The 23,542-nt window shown below is 48.2% G+C and overlaps 1 protein-coding gene across 1 annotated transcript; it reads left to right on the top strand.

Moving 5' to 3' along the window:
* The first annotated feature begins 10,035 nt into the window (after window positions 1–10,035).
* LOC121551725 (beta-1,4-mannosyl-glycoprotein 4-beta-N-acetylglucosaminyltransferase-like) lies at window positions 10,036–11,885 on the top strand. The gene is made up of 2 exons (XM_041864466.2): window positions 10,036–10,269; window positions 10,371–11,885. Exons 1-2 carry the CDS (start codon window positions 10,036–10,038, stop codon window positions 11,694–11,696), a joined length of 1,560 nt encoding a protein of 519 aa, XP_041720400.1. The 3' UTR covers window positions 11,697–11,885.
* The last annotated feature ends 11,657 nt before the right edge of the window (window positions 11,886–23,542 follow it).

Here is a 23,542-nt window from a genome sequence, read left to right on the forward strand (position 1 = left end):
GCTGCATCCATTTTCGTGAGGTGTGTGATTCTGTGACGAGTACGGAGTATACGAAGAGGCAGGACGCAGATGCAGGAATAAACAAGGTCAAGGTTTACTTAATAATGAGAAAGAGAATAACAAAGAGAGCGTAAACGACACGACGATTAACAATCACACACAACACAATACAGAACAGTCCAGGGCTAAATAGGGGTGGTGATGAGATGATGAGGTGCAGGTGCGCTGGAGGTGATTATGGTGCGTTGGGTTTCCATTCCGGTGTTGCCGAGGTGGTGCGCTCAGACCGGTGGCTCAGTAGACCAGCGAATCAGAGCGCCGGAGGGGAGCAACGGGAGGAGACGTGACAACATGAAGTCCCCAGAGTACAGGAAAGAAGTGTAACTGCTCCACCAAGAGCTCCACCCTCCTTTTCTATTTCTCTCTCTCTCTCTTTTTTTGTCTTTCGCTCTTTGCACTGTTGTAAATCCAGTTTGATAGCCTGAATGGTATAAGTCATTATTGATGCCACCTACCACCTGCCGCTGTATGGAAGCTTTGCCGACCAGTTCAAATAGCAGAGTAGGGAAGTAGAGTAACTAAGGAAGTGTTGGAGACCTTCCACACAATGTAAAAAAAGAAGTAGATGGTTCTCGATCTGAAATAACAGCTGGGCTCCACTTGCCAACAAACCAGCATGGCTAGACTTTGCCTGCAAGGAAGGTATGTTTCATCACCTTTAGTCTCTATTTCTCTCCCTCTCTCTCTCAATCTCTGTTTTTTTCTCCCTCTCTCTTTTTACAGTATTTGGGAACGTTTCGATGAATTTTATTCTCGTTGGTGTTAATTATTAATAAGATACCTCTCTAGATTTGTTGCTATTAATTACTGGTTGTACAGTTCATTTTGGGATGGCAGTCTGCTATTGGTGTGTAAAGCTTAGACTTCCTGGTCCCAGATCTGTTGGCATTGTGGCACAAACAGACTGGCACTCATTCTATAGACTCTATGATGACAGCTATTATCATGGGGAAGTAGAGATGTGGGGAGGTTGATATTGGGACCTAGTATACTGAGGTTAAGTGAGGCAACTTTTCAGTCAATTCCTCTGTTATAACATCTACCTTTCATGTTCATAGGCAGGGATAGAAATGCACTTGCCAATCAGGCAAGTCAGGAGTATTTTATGGTTGCCGGAATATTATGATCACTTTGCTTGAAAATAGAAATATATCTGTTTACATGCAGAAATGCCATAAATTATTTTTATTTCACTTAAATATAAGGGAGGAACCAAAGATCAGATTAGGCTACTGTTCTTTTCTGTCACCCACAGAGCAAACTCAACTTGCTTGACTGCTCAGTTCAACTTCCTTCCCCTTGCTCCGGGCATTAGGGCAACCCTTAATGTCAACCCCTGATGAGCATTGTCAAATCTTCACATTTCATCTGTCACATTACTGGGTTTTGGAGTTGTTTTTAAAAGTGGTAGGAACTTATCTGTTCCAGAGCTTCTAATGGATTACAACAAGAAAATGGGTGGGGTTGACCATCACGACCAACTGAGGAGCTATTACAATGTTGGACGCACAGGCAGAAAATGGTGGAAGTACGTATTTTGGGGGATGCTCAACATTGTCATCATAAATGCGTACATTGTGTACGGGAACCCGCAAAGGCCCCTTCCTAGAAACCGCAGGCACTGGTCACTGAAGGCATTCAAAATGCAGCTTGTGCATTCATTTTGTGATATGGCTACAGTGGCAGGAAGTGGGGAGCCAAGAGTGTGACACCAGGGCGTGTGGACCGAGTTGCAACTAATTTGAGGTGAAGTTTGAAGGGCACAAGAGAGGGTGTGTGGTGTGCATCCTGAGTGGACGCAGGGCAAAGGGTGGGAGATGTGTAGAAACCTCCTTTGGGTGGTTCTGTGTTACTTTGCAGGATGGGGCTGTGCTTCCAGAATTCCATGACATGTTGTAGGCTAAATGCAAACACTAAAGTGACAGTGTGAAATATGAATGTTCTACAAATCTTTTATTGTCTCTGAACAGTTGTTGTGTTCTGTATCTTCTCTCTTTATCTGTCTTATCTAATACTTGTTGCATTCACTGAATTGTTGTCAAAGTAGGCTACTATTTCAACATTTTGCATCAGGCCCGGTCTGTACTAAATCTTAATGAGAGAGGTTACCTACATTTTGAAATAGTCTCTGAATAGTTGTTTGCATTTTTACATTGTTACAGAGGTAAGAATCGTTGTCAATCCAATAGCCTACTTTGTGTGGGTTTTGAAATACTTTCTGAATATTTTCCTCTGGTGTGACGAGTACTGAGTATATGAAGAGGCAGGACGCAGACGCAGGAATTAAAAAGGTCAAGGTTTACTTAAACAATGAGCAAGAGAAATAACAAAGATAGCGTAAACAACACGAAGCTAAACAATCACACACATCATCATCTAGAACAGTCCAGGGCTAAATAGGGGTGGTGATGAGATGATGAGGTGCAGGTGTGCTGGAGGTGATTAGGGTGCGTTGGCTTTCTGTGACACTGGTCATATTTTGGATACTTTTTTTATTTATATGTAAATAATATTTATATATATTTATATTACACTTGGTACATCTTAAGTGAGTAATTTAGTCAAATGTAATACAATTTAAATACTCTAGGGTTTTTTGTGTTGAGTGTTAGTGATTTTTTTATAGTGAGTGTCTTTACACAATGGAAGACAACATGAGTGTTATTCCCATTGACATGTATGTGGTGTCATATTAAAGAAGAGGTTGTGCTCTTTTAAACTAAGTTAACTTGTAATTGTCCTTTGTTCTTTGTTTTTGAGCTATGTCTGTTTGTTTGAAATGTGTGAGAAAATGAGCTTTATCTTGGGGGGTTGTCGCCAAACATAGTGAGCTGTAATTTGGGACGAAAGTGTCTCTAAAATTCCACCGGGAATCCATAATTACCAGGAGATTTCCCGTATTGTAGATTATTGATGGCCTCCAACAGTTCACCTGGGGTATTGTTTCTATCCATATTAATTTTCTCTGGTTCACTTATAATTGGTAAAATGGCCTTATTAAGAACTGTGGGACTATCCTATCCCCACCCTTTATAATGAAGCAGGGTGGTAGGTAACCTAGCAGTTAGAGCATTGGGCCAGTAACCGAAAGGCTGCTAGTTCGAATCCCCAAGCCAACAAGGAAAACAATATATGTCAATGTGTCCTTGAGCAAGGCACTTAAGCCTAATTGCTTCAGGGTTGCCGTTGATAATGGCTGACCCTGGCCCCGATCCCACTCTCCGAGGGTGTCATAAGGAGAGTTGGGATATGCAAAACAAAAAACATTTCCAATTAATACACACTTGTACATGAGTGAAATAGGACAAATATAAAAACACCCACTTAATCTACTGTGCACACTTTACAGCTGTCCATTTACTACCTGTCACGTCTCCTCCCGTTGCTCCCCTCCGGCGCTCTGATTCGCAGGTCTACTGAGCCACTGTTCTGAGCGCACCACCTCGGCAACACCGGAATGGAAAGCCAACGCACCCTAATCACCTCCAGCACACCTGCACCTCATCATCTCATCACCACCCCTATTTAGCCGTGGACTGTTCTGTAGGATTTTGTGTGTGATTGCTTTGCTTCATGTACTCTATCTTTGTTTACTATCTTTGTCATTGTTTGAGTAAACCTTGACCTTGTTAAATCCTGCGTCTGCGTCTTCGTATACTCAGTACTCGTCACACTACCTGGGAACACACCTCTTATCTAAAACCTGAAAGCATGATCTGAGAGTTTACATTGTAGTAGTGGTAGGTTTAACAGTACCTAAAACCATTCTGGGATTTTATTAGACCATACAAAGAGAAAAATACCTATTGCATGTGAATGCAAGTTCAACTCAATTGCACCTGGATGTTTTGTAAACAGATGGAGAAAAAGTGTTGGTAAAACTGGTCTTGGCGTCTACTGAATGGAGGAGCAGCGTGATAAGTTGACCTGAAGAAACCTTTAGCCCTGCTGTATGGGAGCCCTTACTAAACTGTGTAAATGTAAGTAAGGGCAGGCGGATCTGCGTACATGCTGCATGTACGCACACACACCCCTGATCCTCCGGTGAGCTGCTTCATTAAAACGGGTGGGGACAGGCTACTTCCGCAGTCTCACAGTGCTCGTATTGTGTCTGAGAAAAACTATCATCATTGATAACATCCCAACCCATACAGACACAAATGCAGAGGCTGCAGTGTGTTGAGCAATGGAAATAAGTAAATTTGCTCTGACACGTTCTTAGGTATTTGTCTGACAGAAACCGTCAACAACACAAGTTTCCGTGGAAATGCAACCAGGCCAATTATGGTGGAACGTTACCAGAGTGACGTACTACTACAGTACCATGGGAAAAAGGGAACAGACTTAATATGGGCCCTGGTCAAAAGTAGTGCACTATAAAGGGAATAAGGTGCGATTTGGGATGCAGACTTAGAGGAAGTTCACAGCTACATTGTTTACATAAAAACAGATCATATAGGAGATATGAACCCTACCTCCTGGTCCACAATATAATGTGAGACTGACTGACCCGCAGTATCAGTTTACAGATCATATTCATTTCCTGACCAGTCGCTCTTTGCTCTCGTAAAAGTGACATCAATACACCCGCCGTAAGCCACATGATCCAACACTTCAGATGCATGTAATATGCTAGCTAACCACATGTAGCTAGCCAAAAATATCCCCATGACAAATCCAAATCAGAAATCGTGGTCTCACAGTGTAATGGGAATTTTCAGATGAACCAAAAGGAGAGCAGTCGTTGATAATATCCTGTATATTACAAGAATTCAGGGAGAACACCTCCAGAGCAGAAGCAAAGAAAATATGTAACAAAGCAGCCCTTATACATTAATCACACAGAATATTCACCCAATGTTCCATAAACACCAGCCCGAGAGGCTTGTAGGAAGTCACAACATCAGCTAATACAGAATCACACAGTGTCATAGATAAATGATCAGTGTGTCCTCGAATCCAGTCTGGCGTCAAACTTTAACCATAACATTCAACACTGTCAAACTTTGATACTGACAGTTAAACAGGTAAGAAAATCAGTACTCAGTTACAACAGATAATCATAGACTAACAAGTGAAAACAACTTAATTAAATATGGTACTTAAACATATATGGTTAACTCCTGTTTCCCTTCCCCCAAGGGAATGCATCTGTCTGTGTCTTCCCGCACATACAATCATGCATTAGTACTGCAGTGCATCTCCTCCTCATGGACTGCACCAGATTTGCCCGTTCTTGCTGTGAGATGTTACCCCACTCTTCCACCAAGGCACCTGCAAGTTCCCGGACATTTCTGGGGGGAATGGCCCTAGCCCTCACTCTCCGATCCAGCAGGTCCCAGACGTGCTCAATGGGATTGAGATCCAGGCTCTTCGCTGGCCATGGCAGAACACTGACATTCCTGCCTTGCAGGGAATCACGCACAGAACGAGCAGTATGGCTGGTGGCATTGTCATGCTGGAGGGTCATGTCAAGATGAGCCTGCAGGAAGGGTACCACATGAGGGAGGAGGATGTCTTCCCTGTAACGCACAGCATTGAGATTGCCTGCAATGACAACAAGCTCAGTCCGATGATGCTGTGACACACCACCCCAGACCATGACGGACCCTCCATCTCCAAATCGATCCCGCTCCAGAGTACAGGCCTCGGTGTAACGTTCATTCCTTCGACGATAAACGCGAATCCGACCATCACCCCTGGTGAGACAAAACCGCGACTAGTCAGTGAAGAGCACTTTTTGCCAGTCCTGTCTGGTCCAACGACGGTGGGTTTGTGCCCATAGGCGACGTTGTTGCCGGTGATGTCTGGTGAGGACCTGCCTTACAACAGGCCTAGAAGCCCTCAGTCCAGCCTCTCTCAGCCTATTGCGGACAGTCTGAGCACTGATGGAGGGATTGTGCGTTCCTGGTGTAACTCGGGCAGTTGTTGTTGCCATCCTGTACCTCCCGCAGGTGTGATGTTCGAATGTACCGATCCTGTGCAGGTGTTGTTACACGACGATCAGTTGTCCATCCTGTCTCCCTGCAGTGCTGTCTTAGGCGTCTCACAGTACGGACATTGCAATTTATTGCCATGGCCACATCTGCAGTCCTCATGCCTCCTTGCAGCATGCCTAAGGCACGTTCACGCAGATGAGCAGGGACCCTGGGAATCTTTCTTTTGGTGTTTTTCAGAGTCAGTAGAAAGGCCTCTCTAGTGTCCTACATTTTCATAACTGTGACCTTAATTGCCTACCGTCTGTAAGCTGTTAATGTCTTAACGACCGTTCCACAGGTGCATGTTTATTAATTGTATTTTTGGTTAATTGAACAAGCATGGGAAACAGTGTTCAAACCCTTTACAGTTAAGATATGTTAAGTTATTTGGATGTTTACAAATTATCTTTGAAAGACAGGGTCCTGAAAAAGGGACGTTTTTTTGCTGAGTTTATATACAGCTAAACACTGCAACTATTTCCATGAGACAGCACGCAATCATTCGAGCTCCACTGCTGATGTGGTCACCTGTACCAACCAAGATGTCATGACATTGACAACACCAAACATATATCTGCTGTTTACTTATTTCACTCACCTCGACATGATCGCTTTTCAAAGTGCAAAGACGTGTGCAAATCCGTATCACATCCGTATCACCAACCAACATAGATAAAGTCTCTTTCACGCTGAAAAGTCATGTCTGCTTTGGCACTGTCATTTGGAGTAATGAAGTTAAAAAAGTCAAATGACAGCATACCCAGTTTGATGACAACAGCCACGCGAGAACAACAACAGGTTGTTAGCAAGTTAATTTTGCGATATTGACACAGATATTATTGTTAGAAAAACAAGGCCATTCACAGCCGCTATAGTAATTTAATGAAAGGCCGTTGGCGGCCGCTATGGGTTTTAAGGGTTTTAATGTAACCATGATTGCGTTCTGACCCCAGTGCAGCTTAGTATAAACAAGCGTAACGGTAGGATCGGGATCTTCTGGCAAGGTAGCTAGCTACAACGGACAGGGAACCAACGGACAGGGTGGGGGGTGGCGAGCAACAATGTGTCACGCCCTGACTCTGAGGACTTGTATTTGTTGAGTCAGGGTGTGTATTTTCTGTGTTGTGTTTGCTATGTCGATGTTCTATGTTTAAGATCTAGAATGTGTAGATCTATGTTGGCCTGTGTGGTTCCCAATCAGAGGCAGCTGTTGCTCGTTGTCTCTGATTGGGGCCCATACTTAGGCAGCCTTTTGGCACCTGTTAGTTGTGGGATCTTGTTCCGTGTGAGGTATGTTATTTGTCTACCTTGGACTTCACATTTCGTTTGTTGTTTTTGTCGTGTGTTTATTCGCTTAATAAACATGTATGCTTATCACGCTGCGCCTTGGTCCTTCTCGTTCGTAAACGATCGTGACAGAAGATCCCACCTAAATAGGACCAAGCAGCGTGTTCAGGAGCAAACGCCGGGAATTAAACAGGAGGTTACGTTAGCAGATGTCCTCCTCGGTTGGCGGAGAATCACGGAGGAGGAGGCCGTCCGTTACCGGAGGGTGATGAATGAGGATGCCCAGGTAGGAGAGGAGAAACGGCGCCAACAGTGCCGACGACGGAGACCCGAGAGGCAACCCCAAGAAAATTTTTTTTGGGGGGGGCACACGGTGTGGACGACGAGGCAGCAGGAGGCAGTGACAGGGCGAATCTGCAGGTTAGGAGAGGAGGCCACCAGGTTACGGAGGCTATTGGTCCAGAGGGAGCAGGAGTTATTTGGTCAGAGGGAGGAGCTACAGGAGGCTATAAGGGAGAAGGAGAGTGTAGAGGCACGGCGAGAGGAGCTGGTTAGGCAGCAGAAGGAGGGGGGTTTATGAGGGAACCCAGTCCCGTTCCTCGCACCAAGGAAGTGGTGCGTGTCACCAGTCCGGTCCGGCCCGTTCCTGATCCCCGCACTAAGCCAGTGGTGCGTGTTCCCAGTACGGCCCGACCCATTCCTGCTTCCCGCACAAGGCCAGTGGTGTGTGTTCCCAGTACGGTCCGGCCCGTTCCTGCTCCCCGCACTAAGCTAGTGGTGCGTGTTCCCAGTACGGCCCGACCCATTCCTGCTTCCCGCACCAGGCCAGTGGTGTGTGTTCCCAGTACGGTCCGGCCCATTCCTGCTCCCCGCATTAAGCCAGTGGTGCGTGTTCCCAGTACGGCCCGACCCATTCCTGCTCCCCGCATTAAGCCAGTGCTGCGTGTTCCCAGTACGGCCCGACCCGTTCCTACTCCCCGCACTAAGCCAGTGGTGTGTGTTCCCAGTACGGTCCGGCCCGTTCCTGCTCCCCGCATTAAGCCAGTGGTGCGTGTTCCCAGTACGGCCCGACCCGTTCCTGCTCCCCGCACTAAGCCAGTGGTGTGTGTTCCCAGTACGGTCCGGCCCGTTCCTGCTCCTCGCATCAAGCCAGTGGTGCGCGTCGCCAGCCCGGTCCGGCCTGTTCCTGTCCCTCGCACCAAGCCAGTGGTGCGCGTCGCCAGCCCGGCCCGGCCTGGCCTGTTCCTGCTCCCCGCACTAAGCCAGTGGTGTGTGTTCCCAGTACGGTCCGGCCCGTTCCTGCTCCTCGCATCAAGCCAGTGGTGCGCGTCGCCAGCCCGGTCCGGCCTGTTCCTATCCCTCGCACCAAGCCAGTGGTGCGCGTCGCCAGCCCGGCCCGGCCTGTTCCTGTCCCTCGCTCCAAGCCAGTGGTGCGCGTCGCCAGCCCGGTCTGGCCCGTTCCTGACCCTCGCACCAAGCCAGTGGTGCGCGTCGCCAGCCCGGTCTGGCCCGTTCCTGACCCTCGCACCAAGCCAGTGGTGCGCGTCGCCAGCCCGGTCCGGCCTGTTCCTGTCCCTCGCACCAAGCCAGTGGTGCGCGTCGCCAGTCCGGTACGGCCCGTTCCTGCTCCCCGCACCAAGCCAGTGGTGCGCGTCGTCAGCCCGGTCCGGCCCGTTCCTGCTCCCCGCACCAAGCCAGTGGTGCGTGTGTCCAGTCCGGCACGGCCCGTGCCTGTTCCACCGGTGCCTAGTCCGGCACCGGTCAGCTGCTCCACTCCGGAGCCAGAGCAATCCGCTCCACCGGGGTTCAGTCCAGCTCCGGTCAGCGGCTCCACTCCGGAGCCAGAGCAATCCGCTCCACCGGTGCCTGATCCAGCTCCAGTCAGTGGTTCCAGTCCAGACCCAGACGTCAGCCCCTCTCCAGGTTCGGGGTCTCCCACACCAGGGTCCAGACAGGGCTTGGTACGTCGTGGGAGGAAGGAGAGGGAAAGCTGCGCGCCGAGGTCCAGACCAGACCAGGGGCGCAACAGGGAGGTGGAGAGTAAGTGGTGGTCACGCCCGGAGCCGGATCCGCCTCCGAGGCGGAGTGCCCACCCGGCCCCTACCCTGTTATGTTTATGTGGCGCGGTCGGAGTCCGCACCTTTGGGGGGGGGGGTACTGTCACGCCCTGACTCTGAGGACTTGTATTTGTTGAGTCAGGGTGTGTATTTTCTGTGTTGTGTTTGCTATGTCGATGTTCTATGTTTAAGATCTAGAATGTGTAGATCTATGTTGGCCTGTGTGGTTCCCAATCAGAGGCAGCTGTTGCTCGTTGTCTCTGATTGGGGACAATACTTAGGCAGCCTTTTGGCACCTGTTAGTTGTGGGATCTTGTTCCGTGTGAGGTATGTTATTTGCCTACCTTGGACTTCACGTTTCGTTTGTTGTTTTTGTTGTGTGTTTATTCGCTTAATAAACATGTATGCTTATCACGCTGCGCCTTGGTCCTTCTCGTTCGTAAACGATCGTGACACAATGACAAAACAAATATTTAAATAAATTATTTTGGGGGGAAATTATACCATCACCTAAAAAGGCACTTTGGAGACTGTAAGTGCAAAGGGGCATGTGCTCTGTACAGGCAGAGCCCTATCTGTGTGCATGCCTGAGTTACAGTTAAGTAAGGAGTTTGTAAAATTCTGTTTAGCTAAAGAGTTGTTTGTTTTTCAGGATGAAGATTCGAAGGCACAAGTTATTTTTCTGCTGCGCGTTGGCTCTGTGTGTCCTCTCCCAGCTGCACTACTACTCTGTCAATGCCCTGAGCTTCCTCTGGAGAGGGAAGGGGAACCCTTCATACAATGCTCACCCAGAGAGGTGGCCTCTCCAATGGCCTGTACCCTTTGACACTGGCCTGTGGGAACCAGGGGAATACCGGGAGGAAAAGGGGAATGCAGAGGTGGGTGAGGTGAGGGGGCAGATTACACGACTTTCCCTATACATTGTTTTGGGTCTATATGACATTGTCATTGATATGTTTCATTTTACTCCTATTGTTCTCCCACTCAGGACCCATGGGGCAAGGAGCAGCCTGACTCAGGGAATGTAAACAGAATGACGGTCACTTTCCCAGACCCCAAAGGGCCAAGGAGGGAACTTCACAAACAGAGCTTCCATCTTCGCGATGACCCCACCCTGTTCTTTGTGCACACCAAGTCTGGAGCATACTGCTTCAGAGAGGGGACAGAAATGACTTCTCTCAAAGACCACTTAGGACAAAAGGTCCAGGCGGCCGGAGAGGGCCAGCGTAAGATCCTGCAAGCAAACCAAGAGGAACCCAAGTCAGCCCAAGGGAAATCAGCCTGGGGGAAGAGGCTGGTGAAGTGTATGTGTCGCCCAGGCTGGCACGGCCCTCACTGTGGCATCCCAACCATGGTGCAACACTCCAACCTGCCCACTAAGGGGCGTCTGACACCCAGAAAGGTTCCTCGGAGGGTCATCAATGCCATTAATATCAACCACGAGTTTGACCTCCTCCACGCCCGCTTTCACGAGTTGGCCGACACAGTGGACCTCTTCCTGGTGTGTGAGTCAAACTTCACGGCCTACGGAAATTCCAAGCCACTACACTTCCTGCGCCTTCTGCTCAACGGGACCTACGACTATGTGCACAATAAGATCCTCTATGTATTACTCGATCACTTCCCTAAAGGTGGCCAGCAGAACGGGTGGATTGCTGACGACTACCTGCGAACGTTTCTAAGCCGTGACGGGATGTCCAGGGTGCAAGGCGCCAGGCCGGATGATGTCTTCCTCATCAACGACGCAGACGAGATCCCGGCCCGCGAGGGCATCCTCTTCCTCAAACTCTACGACGGCTGGACGGAACCTGTGTCCATCCATATGAGAAAGTCCCTTTATGGTTTCTTCTGGAGGCAGCCCGGGACGCTGGACGTCCTCTCCGCCTGCACCGTCGCAATGCTCTTCGCTGTCTACAATGGAGACGGGATATCACTGAGGCGCAGGGAATACTTCTCCATGCCGGGTTTCCAGAACTACCAGAGGAAGAGTGGACACATCCTGGTGCAGTGGTCCATTGGGAGCCCCGTCCACTACGCAGGCTGGCACTGTTCCTGGTGCTTCAGACCAGAGGGAATCTCCCAAAAGCTAATCTCTGCCCAGAATGGAGACTTCCCCCGCTGGGGAGACTATGTGGAAAAACGAGACCTGAACTACATCAAGGGCTTGATCCGGACTGGGGGATGGTTCGATGGCTCGGTGGGGGAGTACCCACCTACAGACCCGAAAGAGCCTATGTACTCACCCAAATATCTATTAAAGAACTTTCAGCTGTATCGCTACGTACTTGATAACCCATATGCCTTATTCTGGTAGAAAACCGGTGAGGATTCTTTTCTCATTGTTGATTTCAATGGAAGGAATATTAACTTCAAGGGGTGTTGCCTGAACAACATCTCTCTGATGTCTGGATCTATGAAACCTCCACCTTCCCCTCTAATTGAAGGGCAGGCCGTCCACTTCCTGTCTAAAGACGAAGTAACTAGCAGGTGAGAGGAGGAATGAAGAAGGAAATCTGAGGGTGATTTAACTGCTGTCTATCTTGTGAGGGTTTTGCACCGTTCTTATTAGACTCATTCTATCCAACTCTGTCCCTTTTTGATCACAATATTAATAGTTTAACAATAGTTTAACAATCTGCCTCATCTGCTACAGAGTATTCAAAGACCGGATTCCAGTTGGGACATGATGACTGTTGACTTTTGTACAGTATCTAACTGTAGACGGGATGGCAGACATATATAAGTATAAATAAGACAGTATATATGTATAGTAGATCTATCTGGCCAGTGATACTGTAGTTTTCCTTCATTCAGATCAACAATGTGCTTCTAGTGCCACCAGTGTTGTGTTTCCAGCGACCTTTATGAAGAGAGACCTGAAAAACGATCAGTGCACTTTTCTGTGGTGGTGGTAAAACTGTGTTACTGTGCTGAAAGGGTTGTTCGAACACCACAGGGAAATATAGGGGGAAAGGGAAAGTCTGTTTTATATTGTTTAATACAAATCCAGGTATCCCTCACTAATGCACTATAGGCTTATCTTAGCCGTCGCTTACTTTGATTACACAACTATCTCATAGCCTTCTTGCAAACAGATCATTTACGGTGTATGAATGTGAGGCCAAAAAGCATATGATTCTGCCAAACAATTGTCACGATGCTTTTACACAATTTTGTAATCCGTATCCTGTCATGAGCACTCTCTCTCCCTGGTAGCAACATTAATTGCATTCAATTATCTTCCACTCTGCTCACCTCCCTCTCTCTACTCAGCCTAACTAGCTCCACCTGCCCTGCTCTGCTCTTGTTACCTGGCCAGCTGCACTGCATTTCCCACTCACCATCCTCACCTTGCCTCACTCTGTTCTAATTACTCTGCCAGCTGAACTGCATTTCCCCACTACCTCTCCCAGTATATCAAGCCCTGGTTTTCAGCCAAGCCCTGTCAGATCGTCTTCTAACCCGGACCAGTAACCTGCCTGTCTGCGCTCTGACTCCTGTTTGTGATACCGATCCTTTCTTGACTGCCTCCTTGTTCTACTGCCCCGTCTATCCCAACCTGCCTTCTGGACCTCGACTACTCTCCGATCTTCAGCCCCTCCGGTCTCCGACCACCAGATGAGCGTGCCCAGACGTTTCACCACCCTCAGCCCGATACGCCGCTCCATCACTGGGGACACACACACTAAGCACTTGGACTGGACACCCCCGGACATTTGGTGACCCCCGGAGCACAGGTACCCACAGGAGGACCCTGAAAGACCCCTGACACCCCTGGGACTCCTCTTCCCGCCTGTAACCTTGAATAAAGAACTCTGAATTTGAACTTGCGCTCTTGGGTCCTCTTCTGTTCGTGACAGAACGATCTGACCATCATGGACCCAGCGCACTCCCCTGACCACGATGGAGGAAGAGCCAGAGAGGACTGCCCTACAGCGACTGGAACGCTCTGAGGGAGACATAAATCGGATGGCTGGCGACATCGCTCCCTTCTCCAGCTATTCAACCAGCAGCAACAACAGTTCCAACTGCAGCAACAACAGCTAGCCCAAGCCCTGCAACTACTCTCAAGCCCGGCTACTCCACCTGCACCCCCCTGGTCCTTTTGTTCCTGTACCACCGATACTCCTTCATCCCTCCGCTGGAGGTCCCAATGCTGCAGGCCCGGCAGTGCTGCCACCAGATCCCCACGCTCCTGAACCAAGGATTGGGAACCCGGAACGTTTTGATGGCAACCAGAAGCAAGTAAGACCATTCTTGAGCAGCTGCCGAATCCAGTTTGCACTACAGCCCAGGACTTTCTCAACAGAGGGAGCCAAGGTGGGGTATGTCATCACACATCTCACCGGTCGAGCTCGGTTGTGGGGGAACGGCGGAATTCGACCGGCAAACCCCAGCCTGTGCCTCCTTCAGTGCCTTTGAGGAGGAGATGTTAAAGGTCTTTGACCTAGGCTCGCCAACAGCCGAAGCGTCACAAGCTCTGCTCACCATCCGTCAGGCAATCGGACAGTGGCAGACTTCTCCATTGACTTTCGTACCCTGGCCAGTCAAAGCTCGTTTAACCCAGAGGCACTGGTGCAAGCCTTCCTCCATAGCCTGGCGGACTATATCAGGGACGAGCTTGTTTCCCATGACCCGCCCTCAACGCTTGATGCCGCCATTGACCTTGCCGTTCGCATTGACCGCCGTATACAGACCCGGAGGAGGGAGAAGGGCCGTCTCAGTCAACCTGCCATCCGTACTCGGGTCGATACCGCTTCTGTCCAGCCCCCTGCCTGTCAAGTCCCATAGCCAACTCAATCAGCCTGAGCCCATGGAGATTGGCCGTGCCTCTCTGACTCCCGAGGAGCGTCGCGCGCCGTCTAAGCTCCAACCTTTGCCTCTACTGTGGTGGCGAGAATCACAGTGTCGCTACTTGTCCGGCAAAAGCCGCAGCTCACCAGGTGTAGGGGAGATCCGGGTGAGCTCAACAAGCCTTCAGTCTCCCTCCATCCGAAAGACCCTGCTTCATCTCCGCCTTCAGCTTTCTGACAAGACTCATACATTGGCCGCCCTTGTGGATTCCGGAGCCGAAGCAAACATCATGGACCCTGAGCTTGCACAGCAACTGGGCGTGAACCATCATCAACTGACACAACCCATTCCTGCACGAGCCCTGGATGGGCATCATCTTGGCACTGTCACTCATATCTCCGCCCCTGTGACAATCCTGCTGTCAGGAAACCACCAGGGAGTCCATCCAGTTTCACCTCCTACACTCACCTGGCCAACCACTCATTCTTGGATACCCGTGGCTCCGTCAGCACAACCCCCACATCGACTGGGAGACAGGAACAGTCCGTGAGTGGGGAAGGAGTTGTCACCAGACCTGTTTAAGGGGGCCACCCTGCCCGTTCACCGGGAAGGATCTAGCGCTACCTCCGACATATCCAATGTTCCGGCCTGTTACCACAGCCTGAAAGAGGTGTTCAACAAATCCAAGGCGACATCTCTACCCCCACACAGACCCTATGACTGCGCGATTGATCTCCTGCCTGGCACAGCACCTCCCAAGGGTCGTCTGTATTCACTGTCAGCCCCGGAAAGTAAGGCCATGGAGGACTACATTAATGACTCTCTTGCCTCCGGGATAATTAGACCGTCGTCTTCCCCCGCAGGAGCGGGATTCTTCTTTGTCGGCAAGAAGGACGGTTCTCTTCGTCCATGCATAGATTACCGGGGTCTGAACGACATCACGGTTAAGAATCGCTACCCACTGCCCTTACTTTCGTCTGCCTTCGAACTGCTGCAGGGAGCCACTGTATTCACTAAGCTGGACCTTCGCAATGCCTACCATCTGGTGCGGATGAGGGAGGGAGACGAATGGAAGACAGCGTTCAACACACCAACCGGCCACTATGAATATCTCGTCATGCCCTTCGGCCTCACCAATGCCCCAGCAGTTTTTCAAGCCCTAGTGAATGATATCCTCAGGGACATGCTAAATACGTTCGTATTTGTGTACCTTGGCGATATTTTAATATTCTCAAAGACTCTGTCAGAACACACGCACCACGTCCGGTTGGTCCTGCGCCGCCTGCTGGAGAACTCTCTTTTCGTGAAGGCAGAGAAGTGCGAGTTCCATGCCAAGACCGTTTCATTCCTGGGGTATGTGGTGACCGAGGGCAGCATTCAGATGGATCTCACGAAGGTGTCGGCTGTCACTTCCTGGCCAGTTCCTGAGTCTCGGGAAGAAGTTGCAACAGTTCCTGGGCTTTGCCAACTTTTATAGGAGATTCATCAGAAACTATAGCACAGTGGCTGCACCCCTCACGGCGCTAACCAGCACTAAACAACCGTACCAATGGACATCAGCTGCTGATAAGGCCTTCAATATCCTCAAGACATGTTTCACTTCTGCTCCCATCCTCCAGATGCCAGATGCAGCAAGGCAGTTTGTGGTGGAGGTAGATGCTTCGGACGTGGGAGTGGGTGCAGTGCTTTCTCAAAGAGCAGCTGAGGATGGCAAGATGCACCCCTGTGCCTTCTACTCCCGTCGGCTAACCCCTGCCGAATGCAACTACGACATTGGGAACCGCGAGCTGTTGGCTGTCAAGCTCGCCCTTGAAGAATGGCGGCACTGGTTAGAGGGGTCAAAGGAACCATTCGTAGTGTGGACAGACCACAAGAACCTGGAGTATATCCAAACAGCCAGGAGGCTGAACTCCCGTCAACAGCGGTGGTCTCTGTTCTTTACGCGCTTCAATTTCACGCTCTCCTACCGCCCGGGATCTCGCAACATCAAACCTGATGCTCTTTCCCGGATGTTTCAGAAGGACGAGACCACCGCCATGACAGCTCCCATTCTTCCCAGCCACTTGGTCGTAGCGGCCCTCACCTGGGAGATCGAGAAGCAGGTCATGGAGGCTCTTCGGGACCAGCCAGGTCCAAGCACCAGCGCCCCCAACCGTCTGTTTGTTCCAGCAAATCTCAGGTCACCTGTGATTCAGTGGGGGCACGAATCCCGTCTGGCCTGTCATCCCGGCATCACTCGCACCCTTCATCTGGTCCGCCAGCGGTTCTGGTGGCGGGGGGATGAGACGGGATGTCCGAGAATTCATCCGAGCTTGTCCCACTTGTAACGAAACAAGACTCCCAACCAGCCTCCTGCTGGGTTGCTGCAACCCCTACTCATACCCAAGAGGCCCTGGTCCCACGTTTCACTGGACTTTGTTACGGGCCTTCCGCCCTCTGACGGACACACAGTCATCCTTACCATTGTTGACCGCTTTAGTAAGATGACCCACTTCGTGCCCCCTTCCCAAACTACCCTCTGCTAAAGAGACCTCCCAGGTGGTCCTGGAACATGTGTTTCGTATCCATGGCCTACCCCAGGATATAGTGTCAGACCGGGGCCCGCAATTCTCAGCAACCTTTTGGAAGGAGTTCTGTCATCTCCTTGGGGCCACCGCCAGCCTATCGTCTGGATTCCACCCGCAGTCAAACGGCCAGACTGAACGCATGAACCAGGAGCTGGAGAAGGCACTGAGGTGTGTGGCTTCCCAAAATCCCCGGGCCTGGGCTCAACACCTGCTCTGGGTGGAATATGCCCATAATTCACTCACCAGTTCCTCCACCGGGCTCTCCCCCTTTCAGTGTGTCTCACGGGTATCAACCTCCACTGTTTGCCAGCCAGGAGGCGGATGCCACCTGTCCGTCTGCTCTTGCGTATGCCCGCCGCTGCCGCCGCACTTTGGGCCCAGGCTCGCACTGTGCTCCTGAAGTCTGGAACCAGCTACGCCGTCGGTGCCAACCGACGGAGGACCCCAGCACCTACTTACCGGGTTGGTCAGAAGGTCTGGCTGTCTGCCCGGGATCTGCCGCTGCGGGTTGTATCACGCAAAGCTGGCCCCTCGCTTCATTGGTCCTTTTCCTGTGCAGAAAGTCATCAGTCCAACGGCGGTCCGACTTCAGTTGCCCGCTTCCATGCGGGTCCACCCCACCTTCCACGTCTCCAAGGTCAAGCCGGTCCATGAAAGTCCCCTGGTCCCTGCAGCTCCGGCGCCACCTCCTCCGCGCCTCGTAGATGGCGGTCCTGTCTTCACCGTCCGGCGGCTGCTCCGCTCTAGGCGAAGGGGTAGGGGTCTCCAGTACCTCGTTGATTGGGAGGGATATGGTCCAGAGGAGAGGACCTGGATCCCGGCCAGGAGGATAGTGGACCGGACCCTTATCACTGACTTCCACCGACTACATCCTGATCAGCCTGCAATCCGTAGGGGCCGTCCAAGAGGGGTTCCTAGCCGTCCGGCCCGCCCTGCTCCTGTCTCAGTGCCTGTCCTGTCTCCCGACCGTGACCCTCCAGCTCCTTCTGAGGATGAGGAGATTCACTCGGACCGCTCGGAGGAGTTCTGACCCGCCGCCTGCTCCCCTCCACCCTCCCGGCATGATGTTGTTCTTGGGACTTCTGGGGCCGTCCCTTGGAGGGGGGGTCCTGTCATGAGCACTCTCTCTCCCTGGTAGCAACATTAATTGCATTCAATTATCTTCCACTCTGCTCACCTCCCTCTCTCTACTCAGCCTAACTAGCTCCACCTGCCCTGCTCTGCTCTTGTTACCTGGCCAGCTGCACTGCATTTCCCACTCACCATCCTCACCTTGCCTCACTCTGTTCTAATTACTCTGCCAGCTGAACTGCATTTCCCCACTACCTCTCCCAGTATATCAAGCCCTGGTTTTCAGCCAAGCCCTGTCAGATCGTCTTCTAACCCGGACCAGTAACCTGCCTGTCTGCGCTCTGACTCCTGTTTGTGATACCGATCCTTTCTTGACTGCCTCCTTGTTCTACTGCCCCGTCTATCCCAACCTGCCTTCTGGACCTCGACTACTCTCCGATCTTCAGCCCCTCCGGTCTCCGACCACCAGATGAGCGTGCCCAGACGTTTCACCACCCTCAGCCCGATACGCCGCTCCATCACTGGGGAACACACACACTAAGCACTTGGACTGGACACCCCCGGACATTTGGTGACCCCCGGAGCACAGGTACCCACAGGAGGACCCTGAAAGACCCCTGACACCCCTGGGACTCCTCTTCCCGCCTGTAACCTTGAATAAAGAACTCTGAATTTGAACTTGCGCTCTTGGGTCCTCTTCTGTTCGTGACATATCCATTGTTCATTGAGAGAGACATTTCTTGAGAAACAAAATCAATTTCTTCTGCTATGGTCTAGTGATTCACATCACGTCTGGTAATTCAATCTGTTCTAGACAGTCAACTTTACATTTATAAGCAAACATAATGGTTTCCTTGTTTTTGTCCTTAAAAATGGATTGCAATTCTTCACCATTTAAAAAAAACGTGAATACTATTCCTACAGCTCCTAGGGACCCCTGTAAATAGGATGTATACCAATGACAACGATTAATGTAATGGAGAGTTTATCGCGATGTTATTGCTTAGTTAAGAAACAACACAGACTGTCTGCCATCAATTGGATCAGCCTTCGATATGCTGCAAGTCATTTGTTTCTGCCTGAATGACAATAGAGTAGACTGAGAGGCCTATTCAATGGAAACCAGTGAGTCAACAAAACAAACATAAATGAATGATGTGATGAATATCTTAGTTCATTCTTGTTTTGCACTGTAGAAATTGTTTTGTTGAGTAGCTACATGAATCCAAACCTACTAGCAGTAAAAGCAGTAACAGGACGACATAAAGACAGACAAAAGTTTTATTACCTAATTATTAGTATAGTTTTAGTTACATGCCTCTATTTACAGTGCTTGGCTTGGGCAGGAGCTCACCAGAGCTGAATCCCGGCACCTCAAAATGTTCTACTGCTTGAGCTCCTATTCCTCTGATAGAATATTAGCTCAAAAGTATTGTGGAGCTCCTGCACCTAAATATAAACAGTACCAGCACACAAAATGATTACTCTATTTTATGAAGCAATGATCCTGACCACATGTCAATGCGGACACTTTTGTTGATAATAATTAGCATTAGCGCTGCTTTGGCTTCGGAGAATGACTTTGGGAATAAGGGGATAATAATAATGTATTGGTTATTGATGATGTTCTCTTGGGAATCTGATGCTTGTTGATTGATGCTCTGACTTGCAGTTTGCACACATTCTCTCACGGCCTTTAAAACGACCTCCTCTGAACTCTGATACACCTCATTTCTCAACACCTCTCGTTCCTCAATCACTGTTTTGACTATTTGTGCTCTCAACCCTTAAACTTCTTCTGACTTATTTGTGTGTGTGTGTGTGTGTGTGTGTGTGTGTCCATGAGAATGTGTATTTTATCTGTCTTGTTAGAAATTATTGTAAAGGTGCCACTTTTTGATAACTTTTCTATCTGGAGTCCACAGGATGAAAAGTGGGACTTCCACCGCGGCTCCATTTAAATGCCAGAATCTCAAGAATCTTAGAGAATGGCATCCAAACTATAGAGACTACATGGTTGTTCAATGCCGCAGCATGTTTACATTAACAAAAGAAAGCATTGGATGTTGTTGACTTTGCTTTTTTAGGGGGATTTAAACATCTGCATGGTCTTTTGTCATTTATAATTTCTGGATGGTGTCCAATAATTTTTGTGCAACTATGAGATATAGCTCCTGTGTTCCAACTTCATTAAATCAAATCAAATCGTATTTGTCACATACACGTGTTTAGCAGATGTTATAGCAGGTGTAGCGAAATGCTTGTGCTTCTAGCTCCGACAGTGCAGTAATATCTAACAAGTAATATCTAACAATTTCACAACTCATACCCAACACACACAAAACTAGTAAGGAATGGGATTTAAGAATATATACATATGTGGAAAAGAAATAACAGAGCGGCATGGACTAAGATACAGTACAATATTATAGAATAGAATACAGTATATACATATGAGATGAGTAGTGCAAGATAGTAAAAAATTATAAATAAAAAAACAAAATACTGGAAAGTTTCCTAAGAGCTAGTCGTGAGGCCGCCATCTTCGTCGGCGCCAAGATCTATAGAATAATATAGGGCAGCAGCCTCTAAGGTGCAGGGTTGCATAAGCTGGTGGAAGCCGGCTAGTGATGGCTGTTTAACAGTCTGAGGCCTGTTTTTCAGTCTCACAGTCCCAGTGTTGAGGCTATGAACCAGTTATACTGTTAGCACTGAGGCGGTGTGCCCTAGTAGGAAGTCCGCTGTGTGCAGCTCATCCTGCACTAACATAAATAACATGAGCATGTCTACTTCTGCTAAGCTTCCCAGTAAAGCAATGAAAACAATCAAGCATCTCAAAAAAGTGCTAAAAATAGCCCACGTTAACATATGTAGCTTCAGAAACAAGGTTCATGAAATCAATAATTTGCTAGTAACATATGACATTCATATTATGACAATCTCTGAAACTCACTTAGATAATATCTTTGATGATACAGTGGTAGTAATACATGGTTATAACATCTACAGAAAAGACAGAAATGCTAAAGGTGGAGGTGTTGTCGTTTATATTCAGAACCACATTCCTTTAAAGCTTAGAGAGGATTTCATGTTAAATACTGTAATATGGCTACAGGTTCATCTGCCTCACCTAAAGCCCATTTTGGTGGGAAGCTGCTATAGATCACCAAATGCTAACAGTTAGTATCTGGATAACATGTGTGAAATGCTTGATAATGTATGGGATATCAACAGAGAGGTATATTTTCTGGGTGATTTAAATATTGACTGGCTTTCCTCAGGCTGCCCACTCAAGAGAAAGCTTCAAACTGTAACTAGTGCCTGCAGTCAACCTACCAGGGTAGTTACAAAGCACAGGAATTAAATAATCAACATGTATTGATCACATCTTTACTAATGCTGCAGAAATTTGCTTTAAAGCAGTATCCAAATCGATCGGATGTCGTGATCACAATATAGTAGCCATATCTAGGAAAACCAAAGTTCCAAAGGCTGGGCCTAATAGTGTATAAGAGGTCATACAATAAGTTTTGTAGTGATTCCTATGTTGTTGATGTAAATAATATTTGTTGGTCTGTGGTGTGTAATGAGGATCAGCCAGACGCTGCACTTGACACATTTATGAAATAGCTTATCCCAGTTAGTTATAAGCATGCACCCATTAAGAAAATTACTGTAAAAAACTGTTACATCCCCGTTGATTGATTAGGAATTTAAACATTTTATGGTTGAGAGGGAAGGCAAAAGGAATGGCAAATAAGTCTGGCTGCACAACCGACTGGCAAACATACTGCAAATTGAGAAATCATGTGATTAAACTGAATAAAAAGAAGAAGAAACTATACTATGAAACAAAGATAAATGACATAAAGAATGATAGTAAAAAGCTTTGGAGCACTTTAAATGAAATTTTGGCCAAAAAGGCAAACTCAGCTCCATCATTCATTGAATCAGATGGCTCATTCATCACAAAACCCAATGATATTGCCAACTACTTTAATGATTTTTTCATTGGCAAGATTAGCAAATTTAAGCATGACATGCCAGCAACAAACGCTGACACTACACATCCAAGTATAACTGATTGTCACGCCCTGGCTCTGGGGACTCTTAAATGTTGAGCCAGGGTGTGGAGTTTCAATGTCATATTTTCTATGTTGTGTTTTCTAGATCGTGTAGATCTATGTTGGCCAGGGTGGTTCCCAATCAGAGGCAGCTGTAGCTCATTGTCTCTGATTGGGGACCATACTTAGGCAGCCTGTTTGGCACTAGTCGGGGTGGGATCTTGTTCCGTTAAGGTTTGTTTTGTGTAACCTAGGACTTCACGTTTCGTTTGTTTGTTGTTTTGTCGTGAGTAAAGTACTTAATAAAATGTACGCTTATCACGCTGCGCCTTGGTCCGTATCTTCCATTATCGATCGTGACACTGATCAAATTATGAAAGACAAGCATTGTAAATTTGAATTCCATAAAGTGAGTATGGAAGAAGTGAAAAGAATATTGTTTCCTATCAACAATAACAAGACACCGGGGTCTGACAACTTGGATGGAAAATTACTGAGGATAATAGAGGATGATATTGCCACTCCTATTCGCCATATCTTCAATCTAAGCCTACTAGAAAGTGTGTGCCCTCAGGCCTGGAGGGAAGCAAAAGTAATTCCGCTACCCAAGAATAGTAAAGCCCCCTCTACCTGCTCAAATAGCCGACCAATCACCCTGTTAACAACTCTTAGTAAACATTTGGAAAAAATTGTGTTTGACCAGATACAATGCTATTTTACTCTAAACAAATTGACAACAGAGGGAAGGACATTCACAAGCACAGCACTTACACAAATAACTGATGATTGGCTGAGAGATATATGACATGATAAAAATATTGTGGGAGTTGTTTTGTTAGACTTCAGTGCGGCTTTTGACATTATCGATCATAGTCTGCTGATGGAAAAACATATGTGTTATGGCTTTACACCCCCTGCTAAATTATGGATAAAGAGTTACCTGTCTAAGAAAACACAGAGGGTGTTCTTTAATGGAAGCCTCTCCAACATTATCCAGGTAGATTCAGGAATTCCCCAGGGCAGCTGTTTAGATCCCTTACTTTTTTCAATCTTTACTAATGACATGACACTGGCCTTGAGTAAAGCCAGTGTGGCTATGTATGCGGATGACGCAACACTATACACGTCAGCTACTACAGTGAGTGAAATCACTGTAACACTTAACAAAGAGCTGCAGTTAGTCTCAGAATGGGTGGCAAGGAATAAGTTAGTCCTAAATATTTTCAAAAACTAAAAGAATTGTATTTGGGACAAATCATTCACTAAACCATAAACCTCAACTAAATCTTGTAATAAATAATGTGGAAATTGAGCATGTTGAGGTGACTAAACTGCTTGAAGTAACCCTGGACTGTAAACTGTCATGGTCAAAATTTGTTGATACAACAGTAGCTAAGATGGGGAGAAGTCTGTTCCTTTTTAACAACACTATCAACAAGGCAGGTCCTACAGCCTCTAGTTTTTTCGCACCTGGACTACTGTTCAGTCGTGTGGTCAGGTGCCACAAGGAGGGACCTCGGAAATTATAATTGTCTCAGAACAGGGCAGTACGGCTGGCCCCTTAAATGTACACGGAGAGCTAACATTAATAATATGCATGTAAATCTCTCATGGCTCAAAGTGGAGGAGTGATTGACTTCATCATTACTTGTTTTTGTAAGTGT

Source organism: Coregonus clupeaformis, chromosome 35 (assembly GCF_020615455.1).
Source record: "Coregonus clupeaformis isolate EN_2021a chromosome 35, ASM2061545v1, whole genome shotgun sequence".
Classification (NCBI taxonomy): Eukaryota; Metazoa; Chordata; class Actinopteri; order Salmoniformes; family Salmonidae; genus Coregonus; species Coregonus clupeaformis.

Bases quoted from the DNA above. Each gene is read 5' to 3' on its own strand.
- LOC121551725 (XM_041864466.2), top strand. From the start codon at position 10,036: ATGAAGATTCGAAGGCACAAGTTATTTTTCTGCTGCGCGTTGGCTCTG. The intron at 10,270-10,370 runs GTGAGGGGGCAG...TCTCCCACTCAG, and splicing joins GGAATGCAGAGGTGGGTGAG to GACCCATGGGGCAAGGAGCA.